Source organism: Sus scrofa, chromosome 1 (assembly GCF_054392235.1).
Source record: "Sus scrofa isolate SSC_HxYL_T2T_F1_AM1 chromosome 1, Sscrofa_HxYL_maternal_Yorkshire_Landrace_v2.0, whole genome shotgun sequence".
Lineage (NCBI taxonomy): Eukaryota > Metazoa > Chordata > Mammalia > Artiodactyla > Suidae > Sus > Sus scrofa.
The window spans coordinates 86,378,471-86,395,691 of record NC_139383.1 but is presented as its reverse complement, the minus strand read 5'-3'; the positions used below and the strand labels follow the sequence as shown (position 1 = coordinate 86,395,691).

At 40.7% G+C, this 17,221-nt stretch overlaps 1 protein-coding gene across 3 annotated transcripts in view; it reads right to left on the bottom strand.

The window, feature by feature from the left end:
* Positions 1 to 273: 273 nt before the first annotated feature.
* ELOVL4 (ELOVL fatty acid elongase 4) overlaps positions 274 to 17,221 on the bottom strand; it is a 32,489-nt gene continuing 15,541 nt past the window's right edge. For all 3 annotated transcript variants that reach the window (XM_084964413.1, XM_021092097.2, XM_021092107.2), the window contains 5 exons: positions 9,619 to 9,806; positions 7,951 to 8,031; positions 5,921 to 6,092; positions 4,743 to 4,870; positions 274 to 2,578 (listed from right to left, as the gene is read on the bottom strand). In XM_084964413.1, the coding sequence (XP_084820539.1) occupies positions 2,303 to 2,578; positions 4,743 to 4,870; positions 5,921 to 6,092; positions 7,951 to 8,031; positions 9,619 to 9,806 (845 nt within the window). In that variant the 3' untranslated portion in view covers positions 274 to 2,302. The remainder of the gene's footprint in view (positions 2,579 to 4,742; positions 4,871 to 5,920; positions 6,093 to 7,950; positions 8,032 to 9,618; positions 9,807 to 17,221) is intronic.

The window sequence follows — 17,221 nt, the reverse complement described above, 5'->3', positions numbered from 1 at the left end:
GAAGAATTTAGAAGAAAATGATGTGTTTTAGGTCTTGATCCAAAAGCTCTTCCAAAGGCAACTAATTTTTAAAGTAAAAATAGGCTACCATAAAAAAATAAGCTTTTTACCAGAAACTGTTGACACCCAACTTCTAGTTTCATATTGTTTCCAACATCAGAAATCGGCAGCCGGGAAAAATTTAGAATATTAACAATGGAATCAAATAAACAAACATGTAGCAGATAATTTACAGTATAGTAAACTGATTAACCAAAAAAAAAAAAAATCATCTTTTCTCACAGCAGTAGCATGTTTATTGTGATGAAATCAGGTGGCAGGGAATGAAGAGCTCTGGGGAACTATACAGAATGTTCACAAAGATTTACAAATCTCTAGTCAATACACACTGAGCAGCAAAAACAAAGGTACTGAATCCTCTTAGACAAAACTATTATATGCGTTGCAATTTTCTGTAAATCTCAGGACTGCACGCCTTGGGAGGAGTGTCATTTTGATACACAATGAATATTTTATAGTTTACAAAATATTCTGAAATAACCTGCACAAACAGCATTATATCCTGCACATGCAGTTCTGATGTGTTAAAGATGCTTAGAAATAGCCATGCTTTTTTTTTTTTTTTTTTTTTTTGTGGTCACATTGTCTCTTTCTCTAATGATCCCTGTACAATATCCTCTAGCAATTTAACCTATGTAATAAGACATGGTACCAGTTCTTTCCTAGTGAATTTCCAGGTTTTTTTTTTTTTTTTTTTTTTACTAATGAAATACTTGTCTTTTCTTTTTTTCTCTTTTTTTTGTCTTCCTAGGCTGCATATGAAAGTGCCTGGACTAGGGGTTGAATGGGAGCTGTAGCTGCCGGCCTACACCACAGCCAGAGCAACACAGGATCCGTAACCCACTGAGCAAGGCCAGGGACGGAACCCAAATCCTCATGGACACTAGTCAGGTTTATTACTGATGAGCCATTACGGGAACTCCTGAAGTACTTCATTTGTAAAGAGCAAATTTAGCTTTCTCATTCTAGCTATTCTCACTTTTATTCCTTTCATGTCTTAGCAATTGACACCTTGTAACAAGCGAATTTAATGATCTTTAGCACCAAGGAGTCAAGAATATCACACCAAAATGGATTTTCACTTCAAATTTAGTTAAAAATAAGATCTTGCAATTTTGTCACAAGGAAAAGATCACTCCAAATGAAACACATTGAAAGAGAAGGATACTTGCACAGAAAAGTTTGGTGTATGATATTTGTAAAGAATACAAAACAATGCTAGTGAATTTGAAAGTTAATATTAAAATTTACATTAGAGGACTACTTGATTTTTTTTAAATTAAAATTTATTTCATTTTAAATGTTCTTTCCAACAGAAGAGGTAGGTATATTTCCACATATGAAAAATCAGTAATAGCCACAAATCAAAACAAGGAAAGCCTGATAAAAATTAACATACTCTCTTCTAACAGCACATAAGTGTTAACTATTTTAGGATGTTACTAATACAGACAGGAGTTGTTTCATGTTCCAATCAGACAACAATCTTAATTTTCATATTTTTCTGGTAGTAACAGGAGTATTGAAAGGCTGCCTTTTCATCACAAAAATTGTTCCCCACACTGATTTGTGAGCTTCCAGTTGCCAGAAAGAATTTTACTGTAATTCTTGTTTTCACTGACACCATCATCATCAAACCTCTAAGGGTCTACAAAGATCATCAGATTTTTAAAAATTTAATTACAACCAAAAAGGGTATTTTCAGACTAGAGGTGGAGAGATTTGACTATTCCAGCCAGCAAATGGATTCAAATGTGCACATTTTAAAGTCTCCACATTTCCAGCCTGGGGCCAGAAGATGTAAGGTAACTGGTTTTCATCAGTAGGTACTTAGCAATTTAGCTCCCCCCCACACCTCCCCGCCCCCCCCCAAGGCCCCAAATGTATAAAGACCGTGTTTCTGTGATCATCACAATGAAGAATGAAGATACATGAAAAATTGCATGCATCAGACACACAGATGTGAACAGAGGGAGGGAGGGAGCCTTCAAAGTCACGTGATGATTGCTTTGGTCTGACAATGTCAAGGCTAATAAAAAAAAATGTTGAAAATTAAAACATCATAAATAAAACATCTGGGTGTGGTATTTAACAGTTTACTCAATCTAAAGGTTACTAATACAGAGAGCACATTTGCCTTCTTCTCCCCAACCCCAAGCCCTCCTTTGCTTCTGTTTTCCCTGAAATCTTACATGAAATGGGAGCTTCCTCACTGTCAACAACAGTTAAGGCCCAGTTCTATTTACTCTCCTTTTGCTTTTCCATTTTTCTGCTTTTTTCCATTTTCTACCACTAGGTGTTTTTCCGATGTATTCACACCATTGGCCGAGACACCATTCACCGCCATTTTCCCAGTTTTTGCTTTCTTGGGCTCGTTGTATGTCCGAACATAGAAGTTGAGGAAGAGGAAGATGAAGCTGATGGCATAAGCGATGAGAGCCCAGTGCATCCATTTGGGGAAGGGGCAGTCGGTGTAAAGGGACAGTGCCGTGTGCCCGATGGTCACATGGAACTGAACCTGCAAAACAAACCAGCGCCGAGTACCTTTACTGCAAGGACCAGACAGCTGGGCACGACCTCAGCCTCCTCCCTCCCTAAGGCAGGCCCACACTCTGCCTTGCTGTCTAAGACTTAACAGTCCTCTGGCTCCTTCTCATTCAGGTTGCTGCCAGGGCCTCCTGCAGCCTGGGACTCAAGAGGTCCCTCAACCCTTTTACCCAAGGGCTTCTGTTTTGTGGTGGGGGGTGGGAGGGCATGGGAGGGGGGTTCCTTCAGACGAATTATGCCTTGTGCATCTGTTGGCTCTGGTTGTGCGTCTCTCCACCTGTGTACAACCCGAGGGTAGGGCTTGGCGCTGCTTCCCACGATTCCTGAGTCCTTGGCACAGGGTCTGGACTCAGTGAATTACTTTTTGGATCATGTTGAATGGGGTTATCTAATGAGAAGGAATATTGGTGGTCTAAGAGAGTAAAGCAAAAGTGCTCTAGGCTCTTCGAGTTTTGTCTTCCTCCCATGTTTTAGACTGACTGCTTTCCGCAAAGCTGCCAGCAAGTTGATAAATGTACTTTTTAAGAACGAACTTATCTGAACGGTTCATTATCTGTTTCATAAGAATACCAGACAGGGAAATATGCATTGGAACTAAAAACAGAGATTTCAGATGAAATTCAGTAGAGAATAAAATTTGGATAAAATGTATTTGGATAAAACTAATTTGAGAATAAGTGTAAAAAGAGGGACTAGGTCTCAATATAAGAATTCTGAATTCCATGGTATTAACAAGGGCTAACTTTTCACAAGATTAACTTCATGTGATTAACTGCTGTGAGAACGTCTGGCTTGGAAATGTGCTACCCTTCCCAAGGTGATCATCCTATTTGGAATGGGCAATTGTGGTTTCTCTTTTAAGGAGAGCATTATCAATATTAATTATTATATTAAATTTTATTAAAATAGTTTGTCCCATGTAAGCCCCAAACTTCTATCAGACTAAAAAACTTTGGAAGTCTTCCATGGCAAAGTCCAGATTTTAAGAACTTTTGATTTCACAATGGTTCTTAGAACCTGCATTCCTGAGAAAGGGTGTGTACATGGGTGGGACTGAGCAGCATCACTCAGGGAGAGTCAAGTGCAGCTCCAGAGATATGGATATAGAGTTCACTTGATTTTTGTCATCTCCTCATTTTCTCGAGACCATTTACTAATTACAGAGAGCCATGAATTACACAAACTGTGTAAACAGCTTATACAAAAATTGGCGGAAGCTCCCTGTAGCATTTTAGTCACATACGAATCCTTCACACCCAGCATTCCCCAAGAGTTGTGCTTCCTGTTTGGTTGGACAGCTGTTTAGCAACTTACAGCAGAGATGAATATTTCCAAATGTGATTCCACTGATAAAGCTTTGTACATGCTATGATTAAAGCAAATTATAATAAACTCCAAGGCGTGAGGAATGGCTACCAAGTTTGTTTTGGTTTTCCAGTTTGATTACTAGGCTAGGGCTCAGCTCTGAACAATGCACCAATGCACCCAGATGCTACAAGAAACGCAGGCGGGGTATGTGCTGCAAACTGGCTGCTATGACGACTAGCATTTGAAAACACAGAGCTGCTCTTCTTTAAGGACTGAATGTGAGAGGATTAGGACTCTGTCCTGTACCCTTCCTTTACCGCACCCCTTCCTTGGCTCTGTGCCTTCCCTATAATTTTTACATTCTAAATGTATGGGATCCATTAACAAGGACAGAAAATGGAATAGAAAACAGAAAAGGTAAGCAAGATCAGATGAAGAGACATAATAAGAACATTTTAAGTAAACATGAAAAGAACCTAAGAAGGAAGTTAGATGATGTCTCTGATCCAAATGAGTCTGTGTTCTTTGTGGTGTGTCTAACTCCATACTCAACCACTTCATGGATATGTTTAAAGGATACTTCCCTTAGAGAGGCAAGTGCTGTGTCTGGTCTTTTAAGGACATTTAAGGAGCAAGTAGCTGCGACCACCAGGTCTAAGAACAGGTAGCTCAGAGCTTTGAAACAGCCTCAACTCCCACAGCTGGAGCACAGGGAAGGTCAACTTGGTAACAGAAAATTGTTGAAAATGACTCAGCCTTTACAGCTAATAAGATCCAAACATTTTCAGCATTTCACCAGAAAAGAACTTTAGAAGCGTTTAACTCACCAGCTGCAACATGGTCAGGTATCGTTTCCACCAAAGATACTTCTGAATCCATGGCCCAAAGGCAGTTAGCCCATAGTATGAGTACATGATCACATGGATGAAGGAATTCAGCTGGGCTCCGAAAAATGCTTTAGAAAAACAGAGGTAGTTAGAAGACACACAAACCTTTATTAGGTGATAATCCATTTGGACATAAAGTAAATGAATCTACATTATTCCCTAACACTTAATCATGAATACAGATTAGGAATAAAAGTTATAAAATAGCTCTAATGGAAAAGACTTCTCTTCAGATCATGCTAAGAATTGTTAAAGTTTGGACTCTGGCTTTACCATGTAAATAAAAATGGGTGTTCTTCAAATGCAAAGGATTTTTAAAGTGGTGAGAGTGTCCAAAGGGGATTACCCCCATGGCTTAAGTAGGCTCTAATACAGAACTTTGCCAATATTACTTTTCATTCAATTATTCTTGGGGGAAAAAGTCATGGTATATACGGTTGTTTAGACAGATTTGTAAAGGTCTCATTATTGCCCTTACATGTGCCAATATGCATAGCTACAACAAAACAGTACTTATTTCTGAGGTTTCGAAATAGTCTGAATGGAAAGCAGCCAGGTGAACTGCACTATTATGTCTTGTATTCTGAATCCCCATCACTGGAATGGTTTGTTTCCAGCTCAGGGATGTGACTCATCTCCCATCTACAGGCATCTGAAAAGCTGGAGGCAGATCTTAGCCAAACTGTGAATTCAGATTCTCTTCAACATTAAGAAGGCTACATACAGGTTCCTTTGGTAACAACCAACAGATACATGTGGGCCTACTTGGAGCAGGAGGCGGCTCTGGGCTTGGACTGGAGACCCAGCCTTCAGACTGAGAAGTTAAATCCTGGCATCCTCTGGGTCAGAACCATTAGGATTGCTCCTCATCAAAGTATTATCTGCTACATTTACGACTGGTTTATGCTTATCTCTGGGGTCAATCTTCAATCTTGAGGTGTGAACATAGTCACAGATTAAAAAAAAGCTAACGCTTTACTTTCTCCAAATTCCTTTAAAATGAAATTAACACAGGAATAATTCACCATGAGAGTAAGTTAAATTACAGACCAAGCCAAACTCTCGCTACCTCCCACCTGACCCATTTATATGATCTAATACATCCTGTAAACACTCACCCTGTCCCCCTGGGACCCACTTAATTCCGATCCACCACAACGTAAACATTGTACAGTGATGATATACATGAAGGAAAGAGACTTGGTTGTTTTTCTTCCTCAGGATAAAAAACACCGTGTCTAAATACTCAATACCTTTAGATACGAAGTACCACCACAGAGCAGCTGCTATCTGCAAAAAGAAAGGAAAACCATGTCATAAACACCAAGATGACATTAGCACGTGGTTTTCTTCTAAGTCCTAAATAATCTTCACTGCACACAATGTACAAGGCATGCATGGGATCATTTTTGCCTAAATGGATGTGAAACCCAGGCACCTATTCGTGGGGAAAATACCAGGGGTGAAAAAGTCCAAATCCATTTCTGCACAGTGCCAACAATTCGGAGACAATTTTCAGTCTGTTCCACAGTGGATGTCACAGGTATCAAACTGCTAAATGCAGAGCTATAAACGCTTCCAAATTCCTATCAATCTGATAACTGAAAAAAGCAAAGGTATTTACTTTGTAAAGGTATTTTGGTTGTTCATGCCTGGCCTATATCATACCTCAGATATGCCTGATTGTGTAGCAACTGGTCTCTGTGTCTGTCTCTCACTTTAACATGTGCAACAAAATTATATCATCACAGGTAGCTTTTACTAGGCAGCAAAATCTTTAAAGTGATAAACTGAAACAAACAAAAACAACAAATATTTCCTAGGACAGAAATATAATCCTGCTTACATGAATAAGTACTTTCTTTTTCTGGGCCCTAATTAAGACACCAGATGGTGCTGAAAGATTACATTACATGCTGAGATTAAGGATCCAAGGATCCAAGGAGAGGTGACCTCTGCGTGAATGTTTTCAAATATTTTACAAGAATCCTTCTGTAATAGTAACTTGAGCTGATCTTTTTTTACACCAAGTATTTTCTAGGACACATGTCCAATGTACAGATGGCAAAGGTGACATTCTACAACTGAAACTGCTCATAACCCTCTGCAGACGCCATCACAGCTGGGCTTAGGTGTTCAAAGCAGACAGAGCTCTTCCTCATCTGAGATCTGCACCTGCTGGGTGTCGTGGGGTTTTGTTCGTTTGCATCTGGTTTTTTGCTTTTGATTGGTTATTATCTATAATAACCGGTATTTGAGAAACAACATTACAATCTCCTTTTTCTAGGCAAGGAAAAAAGAGAGAAGCCAAAGAGAAAATAATGTCTCGTATTTACAAAGTGAGAACTGTTTACTGAATTTGCTTCAGTCATGATAATGTCAAAAATGATAAAGTGGATTGTAAAGAGGCTTGAAATGGTTAACAATCACAGCCATACTTTATTTATTTATTTATTTTTGGGTCTTTTGTCTTTTTAGGGCCATACCCGCAGCATATGGAGGTTCCCAGGCCAGGGGTCTAATCAGAGCTGTTGCGGCCAGCCTACACCAGAGCCACGACAATGCCAGATCCGAGCCACATCTGCAACCTACACCATAGCTCACGGCAATGCTGGATCCTTAACCCACTGAGTGAGGCCAGGGATCGAACCTGCAACCTCGTGGTTCCTAGGTGGATTCATTTCAGCTGCGCCATGATGGGAACTCCCACACTATTTTTTATATTATTATGTTTAAAATAGAATATAACTTTATTTCACTTTAAAATAAAGTAGAACATTTTTGGTGCAGGAAACTTTAGAAAGGAAAAGAGAAAGATTCCCCAATCTGGGCCTGTAAATTAGCATGATTCATAAAGAGTAATAAGTAATTTTTGTGACAAAAACCCCAAAATCTATATCATCTTTATACTAAACATGGAACTTTTGTTTTTGAGTACTTCATTTTAGTAACCCAACACATATTCACTCCCACGTTACCAAATGAGAGAAGCTACTGGGAGGTATAGAAACAGATTTTCAATTATGTACTTTAAAAGAATAACACAAATCAATCCAGCACACTTTTACCACTAAGCATACTTTTCACAACTAGGGACTATAAAATTAAACCAACCACTACTGATTAACAGCATTTTAAATGTACTTACCCTGACTTCATGAACATTATCAGAATAATCCACACTCTGGCAAATATAGCTATATCCTGCATTATATGATCCCATGAATAACTGGAAAAAGGGAATAATATTTGAAGTAAAGTTTTAGTAGATATAGCAGCACTAAATGTAATAGGCATCCTTCCAAAATATTTTAAAAAGCAAAATTGGCCAAGAAAATTCAAATGCATTAAATATTTAATATATTGAAATTCCTAAAAGTTACTGTCTATTTATTTTAAAATTTAAGTCTAAATTTAAAATGACACGTACCATTTGGACTGAGACAGAGACTCCACATACCTCATAATATTAAGAGAAATGGTGATTAACCATGTCACAGATTTAAGAATGGTACTGATTTTCTAGTTTTAAACCAGAGCGGTTTGCAGCTAACAAATTAGGTAAAGTACCCAAATAGAGTTTTTTGTAAAGTTGAGCTTCTGTAGGCTGAGTTGTCTATTAAAAGAAGATTTTTTTTAAAGGAACATAACAGTTTATTTTCCTAGAATCACCAGTCCAGTTCTCTGGGTTCATAAGGAATCTTAATGAGGAGTCTCTTCTTCCTTTCACTCTTATAACTTAAAATATGGCTGTGTCACTTTAGCCTTTTGGATTTCCTTTCAAAATGTTACAGAGGGTATGTTGGTGCCCATGAAAGTACGATGATTAAGAAGCAACAGTTGTCTAACAGTTAATTCATTTTAGTTCCAACCTAAAATACAATTACATGTGAGTGCCTGCTGTGGCACAGTGGGTTGAGGACCTGATGCTGTCTCTGAAGTTTGATCCCCGCCCCTGTGCAGTGAGTTAAGGATCTGGTGTTGCTGTACTGGTGGCACAGGTTGCAGCTGCAGCTTAGGTTTGATTCCTGACTTGAGACCTTCCATATGCCATGGGTGCAGCCTAAATAAATAATAAAATAAAATAAAATAATGTAACAGAATTTAAACTTGAAATTGGTATTTAACATCTGCATATTTTCATCAGTTAGTAAACGTGAAACTGCTGAATAAGAATTCTAAATGAATAGCTACAACTATTTACTGAGTGCTTAATATGTTCTAAACACCATGCAAAAATTATGTCATTTATCTCTGATACCCTAGAAGATAGTGTAGGTATTATGCCCATTTTACAGATGGGGAAAATGAGTTTCAAAAAAGTTTAATAAGTAATCTTCCAATGTCAGCAAATCTAATAAGGGTTATTTTTAGACTCCTGCCTATATGCTTCAAAATTCCACTTGTTAAACAACTGTCTTACACTTTACTTACATTTCATATTTCTGTTATCCAAAAATGAAAACTGTCAACAATATAAAATGTACTTTAGAGTAGCTAAAAGTTAATCTGAGGGTACAAAATTACAATGATAGTTCTACACATTCTCACTTTTGTTTTTCTTTTAATTTTATGGCTGCACCCATGGCATATGGACATTCCTAGGCCAGGGACTGAATCTGAGCCACAGCTGTGACCTGTGCTGTGGCTACACTGGATCCTTAATCTACACACCAGGCCGGGGATTGAACCTTCACCTCACAGCGACATGAGCTGCTGCAGTCAGACTCTTCATCCTCTATACCACAGCAGGAACACCTATACATTCCCATTTTTAAATTTTCAATGGAACTGGGAAATTATAAAGTAAACCTACCTCTCTGAAGATAAAAAGGTTAAGCAAAACCATCCCAAAATTATAGATAATGAGCACTGAACGCATCTGGAAAGGTTCTCGGTCCTTCATCCATTTGGGACCCAGCCACACAAACAGGAGATAAAGAGTGCTTATACAAAGTGTAGTCCATGGAGAATGCATCAGAGGCCAATTCTCCACGCGTTTATCTACAGAAAGAACATGAAATCCATTAAAGTAATAAATATATTCATGTATTAGGAAGTATAACATTTCAACTTAGTTTTTCCTAATTTGATCAAACTGGGATTCTTGCAGTCCCAACAAAAATACACGATATAAAAACCAAAGAAACAAGACCAATTCCTGGGAGTAGCTTTTTGTTTTGTTCTGTTTTTCTTTTTCTTTTTTAGGACTGCACCTGCAGCATATGGAAGTTCCTCGGCTAGGAGCTGAATCGGAGCTGTAGCTGCAGGCCTACACCACAGCCACAGCAACATAGGATCCTAGCCGTGTCTGCAACCTACACCACTGCTCAGGGCAATCTCAGATCCTTAACCCACTGAGTGAGGCCAGGGATCAAACCAGCATCCTCATGGATACTAGTCAGGTTCATTATGGCTGAGCCTGGACAGGAACTCCCTGAAGTTTGTTACTTTTGAAAGTAACAATTAGGAGGAAAACTGGAACTGAAGGTGAGGAAAACTGAATCAAGAAACAGGCAGTGTCTGACTAACTTCACTTAGCATGATCTTTTCTAGGTCCATCCATCTTGCTGCAAATGCCATTATTTCATTCCTTTTGATGGCTGACAGTGAGACACCAATGTCATATGCTATCACTTACATGTGGAATCTAAAAAAAAAGGACACAATGAACTTCTTTGCAGAAAAGATACTGACTCACAGACTTTGAAAAACGTATGGTTTCCAAAGGAGACAGGTTGGGGTTTGGGAGTATGGGCTGGGGGTCCGGGATGAAAATGCTGTAAAATTAGGTTGTGATGATCGCTGTACAACTATAAATGTCATAAAATTCATTGAGTTTAAAAAGAAAGAAAGAAAAAAGAAAACAGGCAGATTTCCCGGCAGAGGGAACCGTTTCTCACAGCCACAGTCCCCGAACACATGCTCCCTCACGGGGCTTGTCGCATGGTCCTGTGACCTTTCTTAAACTGCCACCTCCCTGCAGACCATCTCCTCATTACAAGGCCACCGAGGACATCTACTTGATGACTAAGTGAGGAGTAGGTCTTTCTCCCATTAGCCCTTCATTCTCTATCCCTCCAGTGAAACCCAACAGTCCACCTAGTGAGAGTCCAGGCTTCTTCATCGTCCAGCAACCCTTCCCCATATGTTGGCCCCCAGCTCTAACCTTCACCCCAGGACTGAGGGGGTGCATGTGCACTCCATGGGGTTCATGGTGGACTTCAATGCTTTCTCCAGGGAAAATGCCCAACACCCTTGCTTCCTTGCCCAACGATGCAAGTCATGCCACTGAATAGAACCCTACTTTCAGCCTCTCAAAGGCCACATGTCACACTGTATCCTTCTTAAATTAGCCCTCCAGTGCACAGGGGTCAGGAGGCTCCCCCAAATTCCACCTCCAATGAGTACTACAGTAACTGTCAGCAACCTGAACACAGCATAAAAGCAACTGCCACCTGTGGTAATGGCGAGGACAAATTCTCCATGTCTCTGTGGTCATTTGCATCTTTCTGGATTTATGTGCATTTGTGTTTCCTTCAGGTCGACCTGACAAGATCTCCTTCCCTTCTCCACTACAGAGAAGGACTGAGTACATCACAATATTATAAAACAGTGCTACCAAAATTCACCACTACTGGAGTTCCTGTTGTGGTGCAGCAGAAATGAACCTGACTAGCATCCATGAGGACTCAGGTTTGATCCCTGGCCTCACTCAGTGGGTTAAGGATCCAGTGTTGCCTTGAGCTATGACATAGGTCACTGATGCAGCTCAGACCCCAAGCTGCTGTGGCTGTGGTGTAGGCTGGCAACTGCAGCTCTGATTCAACCCCCAGCCTGGGAATTTCTATATGCAGCAGGTGCAGCCCTAAAAAGGAAAAAGTAAAAAAAAAAAAAAAAAAAAAAAACAACAAATCTCCATTACTAATAGTACCCCCAAGTCCTGAACCAAAACAAATGATGGGGGATCAGAACAGTAAATAAAAAGCATTGAGGTACCCGAAGCTTTACCCATTTTCTATAACGAATCATTTTATATAAAATGATGAATTATCCAGCTTTCTATTAACTCAAATGTTTAAACAATATTTTTTATCTTACCTTTCTTCTTAGAAAGGTGTGTGTTTGCTTACTTTTTTTTCACTTTTTTTCCCCAGTTTTATTGAGAAATAACTGACATATATCACTGGATAAAGTTTAGGCATACAGCATGACGGTTTGATTTATATAGATTGTGAAAGGATAATCCCAACAGGTTCAGCTGACATCCATCTTCTTATAGAGACACAATAAAAAGAAAAGAAGAAAAGGAGGGACAAATTTTTTCTCCTTGTAATGAGAACTCTTGGATTGACTCTCTTAACAATTTTCCTAGGAGTTCCTGTCGTGGTTAACAAATTCCAACTGGTATCCATGAGGACTCAGGTTCAACCCCTGGCCTCGCTGAGTGGGTTAAGGATCTGGTGTAACTGTGAGCTGTGGCATAGGTCACAGATGCTGCTTGGATCCCGTGTTGTTGTGGCTGTGGTGTAGGCTGGTAGCTGTAACTCTGATTTGACCCCTAGCCTGGGAACCTCCATATGCAGTGAGTGTGGCCCTAAAAAGACAAAAAACAAAACAAAACAACTTTCCTAGATGCCACACAATGGTGTTAGCCATAGTCTTCATGTATACATCACATCCCTAGTGCTTATTTATCTCATAACTGGAAGGCTGTACCTACCTTCCTCCACTTCTCCACTCCCCACCACCCTCCACCTCTGGTAACCACAAGTCTGACCTCTTTTTCTGAGTTTGGTGTTAGTTTGTTTGTTTGAATAACCTTCTGAAGGTACCTTAAATCCTCTATTCATCTGAGATACACTGAATCCAAATTAAGATTATGCTTATTAGAGTAAAAGCAGATATATTTCTTGTTTCCTCAATGCCCTAATCTACATAGTTATGGGCAGGACTCCATACCATGAATTTGTTAGGGAAAAAATAAAGAAAACAAATTGTATCCTTCCTGCCACCGCTGAAGACAAATTCTACCATTAAGGAATACCAAGATTCAAAGGGGTTTTATGTAACATTGGGAGTTCTCTCTTTGAAAAGCTTATTGGGGGAAGGGGGTCAATAGGGACTTAAGTTGATTTGCTTGTCAAATATAAATTGGACTTTAGTTGATTTGCTTGTCAAACTGTTTGTCTCATTTTTGTATTTTATATAATTAATATGTTAATATTTTTATGCCATTATGGGATTTTGTTCTTACTCTGAGACTATTTATTAACAGTCTTAAAAGCCTTTCACGTTGCATGTAAGCCTTGAACTAAACTAGATATGCACAAGTTTAGATTTAGAAATGGTCCCTTTATCTTAAAAAGGAGACTCAAAGAGGTTGAGACGTGCTGGAGAAGACAGGGCAAGAGACTTCCGTAGTCCAGGAACACTCAGTCACCACACCCATTCACTTAAAAAAAAATTTTTATTTTCTTTTTATTTTTGGCTGTGCCCATGGTATGTAGAAGTTCCCAGGCCAAGGACTGAACTCAAGCTACAGCAGTAACCCCAGACGCTGCAGTGAAAATGTCATATCCTTAATCCTCTGTGCCACCAGGGAACTCTACCCATTCCCTTTAAGGGAGAAATTTTCCCATCAGTTTCTTCCTAGGTTATAAATACAAAGTTTTGTTTTGTTTTGTTTTTTGGGTTTTTTGTTTTGTGTTTTTTTGTTTGTTTGTTTTGTTTTGCTTTTTTAGGGCCACACCCGAAGGCATATAGAAGTTCCCAGACAAGGGTTTGAATTGTAGCTACAGCTGCCAGCCTACACCACAGCCACAGCAATGCCAGATCTGAGCTGTGTCTGTGACTTATGCCACAGTTCACGGCAACACTGGATCCTTAAGCCACTGAGCGAGACCAGGGATCGAACCGGCATCCTTATGGATCCTAATCAGATTTGTTTCTGCTGTGCCACAGTGGGAACTCCCAAGAATATTTTCACACAGAATTGTGACTCTCAGCCATGTTCCTTCAAGGGAAAGAAAATAAGAGAGACCTACACAAGTTCCCTCTACAGAAAGAAGGACAAGAGATAAACCAACCAAGTCTTGTCCTGTCTCAGTTGCTGCACCTAGCAGACCTGGTCCAGGACCCCGATGCTCTGGAGACATGACACAGGCTGGTGGGGAAGGACCAGGATGTTAAGCTTGGAGAAAGGCTGAAAGAGAGATCAGAATTATTCTCTATTTCCAGAGCACCAGTGAGAATAACTCTGGGGAGGAAAACGACACCTAAATTCAGAAAATTAGGTTTTCCTTTCTTAAGTAGAAAGAGCTGCCTCCTTTGGTCATGAGTTCCCTATCCTAGTTTTAAATTCAAGTGAAGTGACCCTAAGGCTAAATACAGCAGCAAATAAAGTTCAGGAGCAAGAAACTTTATTAATTATTTTTTTTGGGGGGGGGGGCTTTTTAGGGCCACACCCATGGCACATGGAAATTCCCAGGCTTGGAGTTAAATCAGAGACATAGCTGCCCGCCTACACCACAGCCACAGCAACATGGGATCGGAGCTGCATCTGCAACCTACACCACAGCTCATGGCAATGCCTAATCCTTAACCCAATGATTGAGGCCAGGGATAGAACCCACACACTCATGGATACTAGGTAGGTTCCTTACCACTGAGCCACAACTGGAACTCTAAAACTTTAATAATAATAATTATTAAGACACATTACCTTAACCGTAAGGGTTAGCTCTTTCTCAGGAAGTCATTTCCATTTAGAACACTTTGACTGTTTCATAAAGTTCAGGCCAGGTGGGACTGATACATTGATAAACAGTGGTTTGGTTGGCAATCATACAGTTTTATCTATATTAAAAGGCCATGCAATGGTTACACAACTGTATGTGTTTGTCAGGATGCACAAACTGTTCAATGGAAAGAGTTAATTTTATTTTTATTTTTTATTTTTTTATTTTTTTATTTTTTTGTCTTTTTGCCTTTTCTAGGGCCGCTCCCTCGGCATATGGAGGTTCCCAGGCTAGGGGTCTAATCGGAGCTGTAGCCACCAGCCTACACCAGAGCCATAGCAATGCGGGATCCGAGCCGCGTCTGTGACCTACACCACAGCTCACGGCAACGCCGGATCCTTAACCCACTGAGCAAGGCCAGGGACCGAACCTGCAACCTCATGGTTCCTAGTCGGATTTGTTAACCACTGCGCCACGACGGGAACTCCCAAAGAATTAATTTTATTATATGTAAATGATACCTTCACGAAAAACGGGAGGGAAGAGTGGTCCATCTGAAGTAGGGCTTCCTTTAATATTCTCGACCAACAGTTTCCATTCTTAACCTGATTTGTGTCTTTCTCCTCACCCTTTTTGGCCATGCCTGCAGTATGCAGAGGTTCCCAGGCCAGGGACTAGGCCCACACCACAGCTGCAACCTGAGCCACAGCAGTGACAACACTGGATCCTTAACCAGCTGAGCCACCAGGGAACTCCCTGATTTGTATCTTAGAATCACACAGCATGGTAGACAAAACAGACTTTCAAGTCAGACCCCCAAACTTTCCGAGCTAAGTGACTTGGGGCAGGTGATTTGGTCCTTGACTTCTCAAAACTCATTATCTATTTGAGGAGGTGGACATGAAAAATTAATTGCTTTGCAGGATGATGGATGCAATGTCAGAGGCCAGTCTAACAGTGGTAGGACAGGAGAGTGGCAATGAGGTGAACATCCCAACTGTTTCTCAAAGAAAGAAGAGGACTCTGCCAGCTAGTCAGGGAGGGAGGAGGGCCTTCTTGCAGAGAGGAACAAATGAACCATATGTACTAAGAGCCCCAAAGCAAAAACTCAAATGCTTATTTTGTAAATGAAGCAGGCTTGGGGTAGAGAATACATACAAGCAAAGAGGGCAGGAAATGACTGAATTTATTGGTCAGAGTAGGCCTAAGAGGGCCTCACCAACTGTGCTGCAGAGGCTGGAGCTTATCCTGTAGACAATGGAGAGCTAGCCTGTGGGTTAGAAATTGGAGCTCACGTTTGGCTCTTAACAGATCAGTGGAGGCTGTGGGAGACATTCTGAAGGGGGAAGGCAGGGAACCCAGCTGGAGCAGCAGTTCTCAAGTATCTGGCTGTTGCTAGGCTGCCCACATAAGAGTCATCTGCTTGTTAACAATGCAGACTCCAGCCCCAACCCAAATCTACTCAACCAACATCCCTGGAGGACAGGAGCAGCACTACAATCTCAAAGTTCCCCTGGCGATGCTAATGGGCAGCCAGCCTCGGGGACCGCTACAATTCAAGAAATGAAGGAAACCTGGATTTGGGGGCTGCACTGTAATAGAAAAGGCAGGCAAATAGGAAAGGTGTAGGAGTGAAACCTGCAGACTTGGTGACTGATATGGATGTGAGAGGCGAGAGTGAAAGGCAAGTTCAGGATTATCCCCAGATTTCTGGCTTTGGCCGGTGGCAGAGATGGTGAAGCTGTGGACAGAGCACGAAAGCAGACTGGGAAAGAGATGATCAGGTGCACTGTGAGGCATCCTGTATCTGGAGCACTCATGAGACAGCCAGGTGGAGGTATCTCGTAGGCTCTGGAGCTGCAGGTGACGGCCAGGGCTGCACAACCATGGTGGTGGGGGAGTGTCACTGGCAATGACTCTCACATAATTTCAGGTCACAAGGGAAAGAGCACAGAGAATGAGAGAGCAAAATGAACAAAGTCAGAGCCCTGGGGAACACTTAAGGGAAGGGTGGGATAAATGGCAGAAAGAAAGGAAGAGAAGATTATGTGTGTGAGGACCGAGAGAGTGAGGTGTTTCCAAAATGATGGGGCAGGCAACAGACTCTGTAGATGGAGCATCAACTGGGCTTTCCTTCTCTTTTTAACAAGGAATAATCTCCATCTTACAGGGTGGATGCAAGATGGTTGAATGTTGCTCCTCCTACTGTACCCTGTACCTCTTCACGGCACAACACCTCCACACAGGGGTGTCCTGTGCCAAGGGTAACCTGAGCCCTGCCCACCGCAAGGCAAGCCTTTCCAAATCAGCCAGGCCTGATTTAGAACACAGAACATGAGCTCAATGTGCATCGGCATTGCCATTATTACTGACAATAATCAAACCAATAAACCCTCTTCTTGGAGTTCCCTGATGGCTCGATGGATTATGGATCTGGCACTGTCACTGCTGTGGCACAGGTTCGATCCCTGGCCCAAGACTTGAGCATGCTGCAGGCATGGCCAAAATATAAATAAGATAATAAATAAATTAATTAATAATTAATTCTCTCTTCCAAGAGAAGAGGTAAACCAAATTTAAAAAAAAAAATACCATCAGTAACTAATCTTAGGAGAAGAGTTTAAACTGAGAAAATAGAATATTTTATAACTTTTATACTGAGAATACAGCACCTTTTGT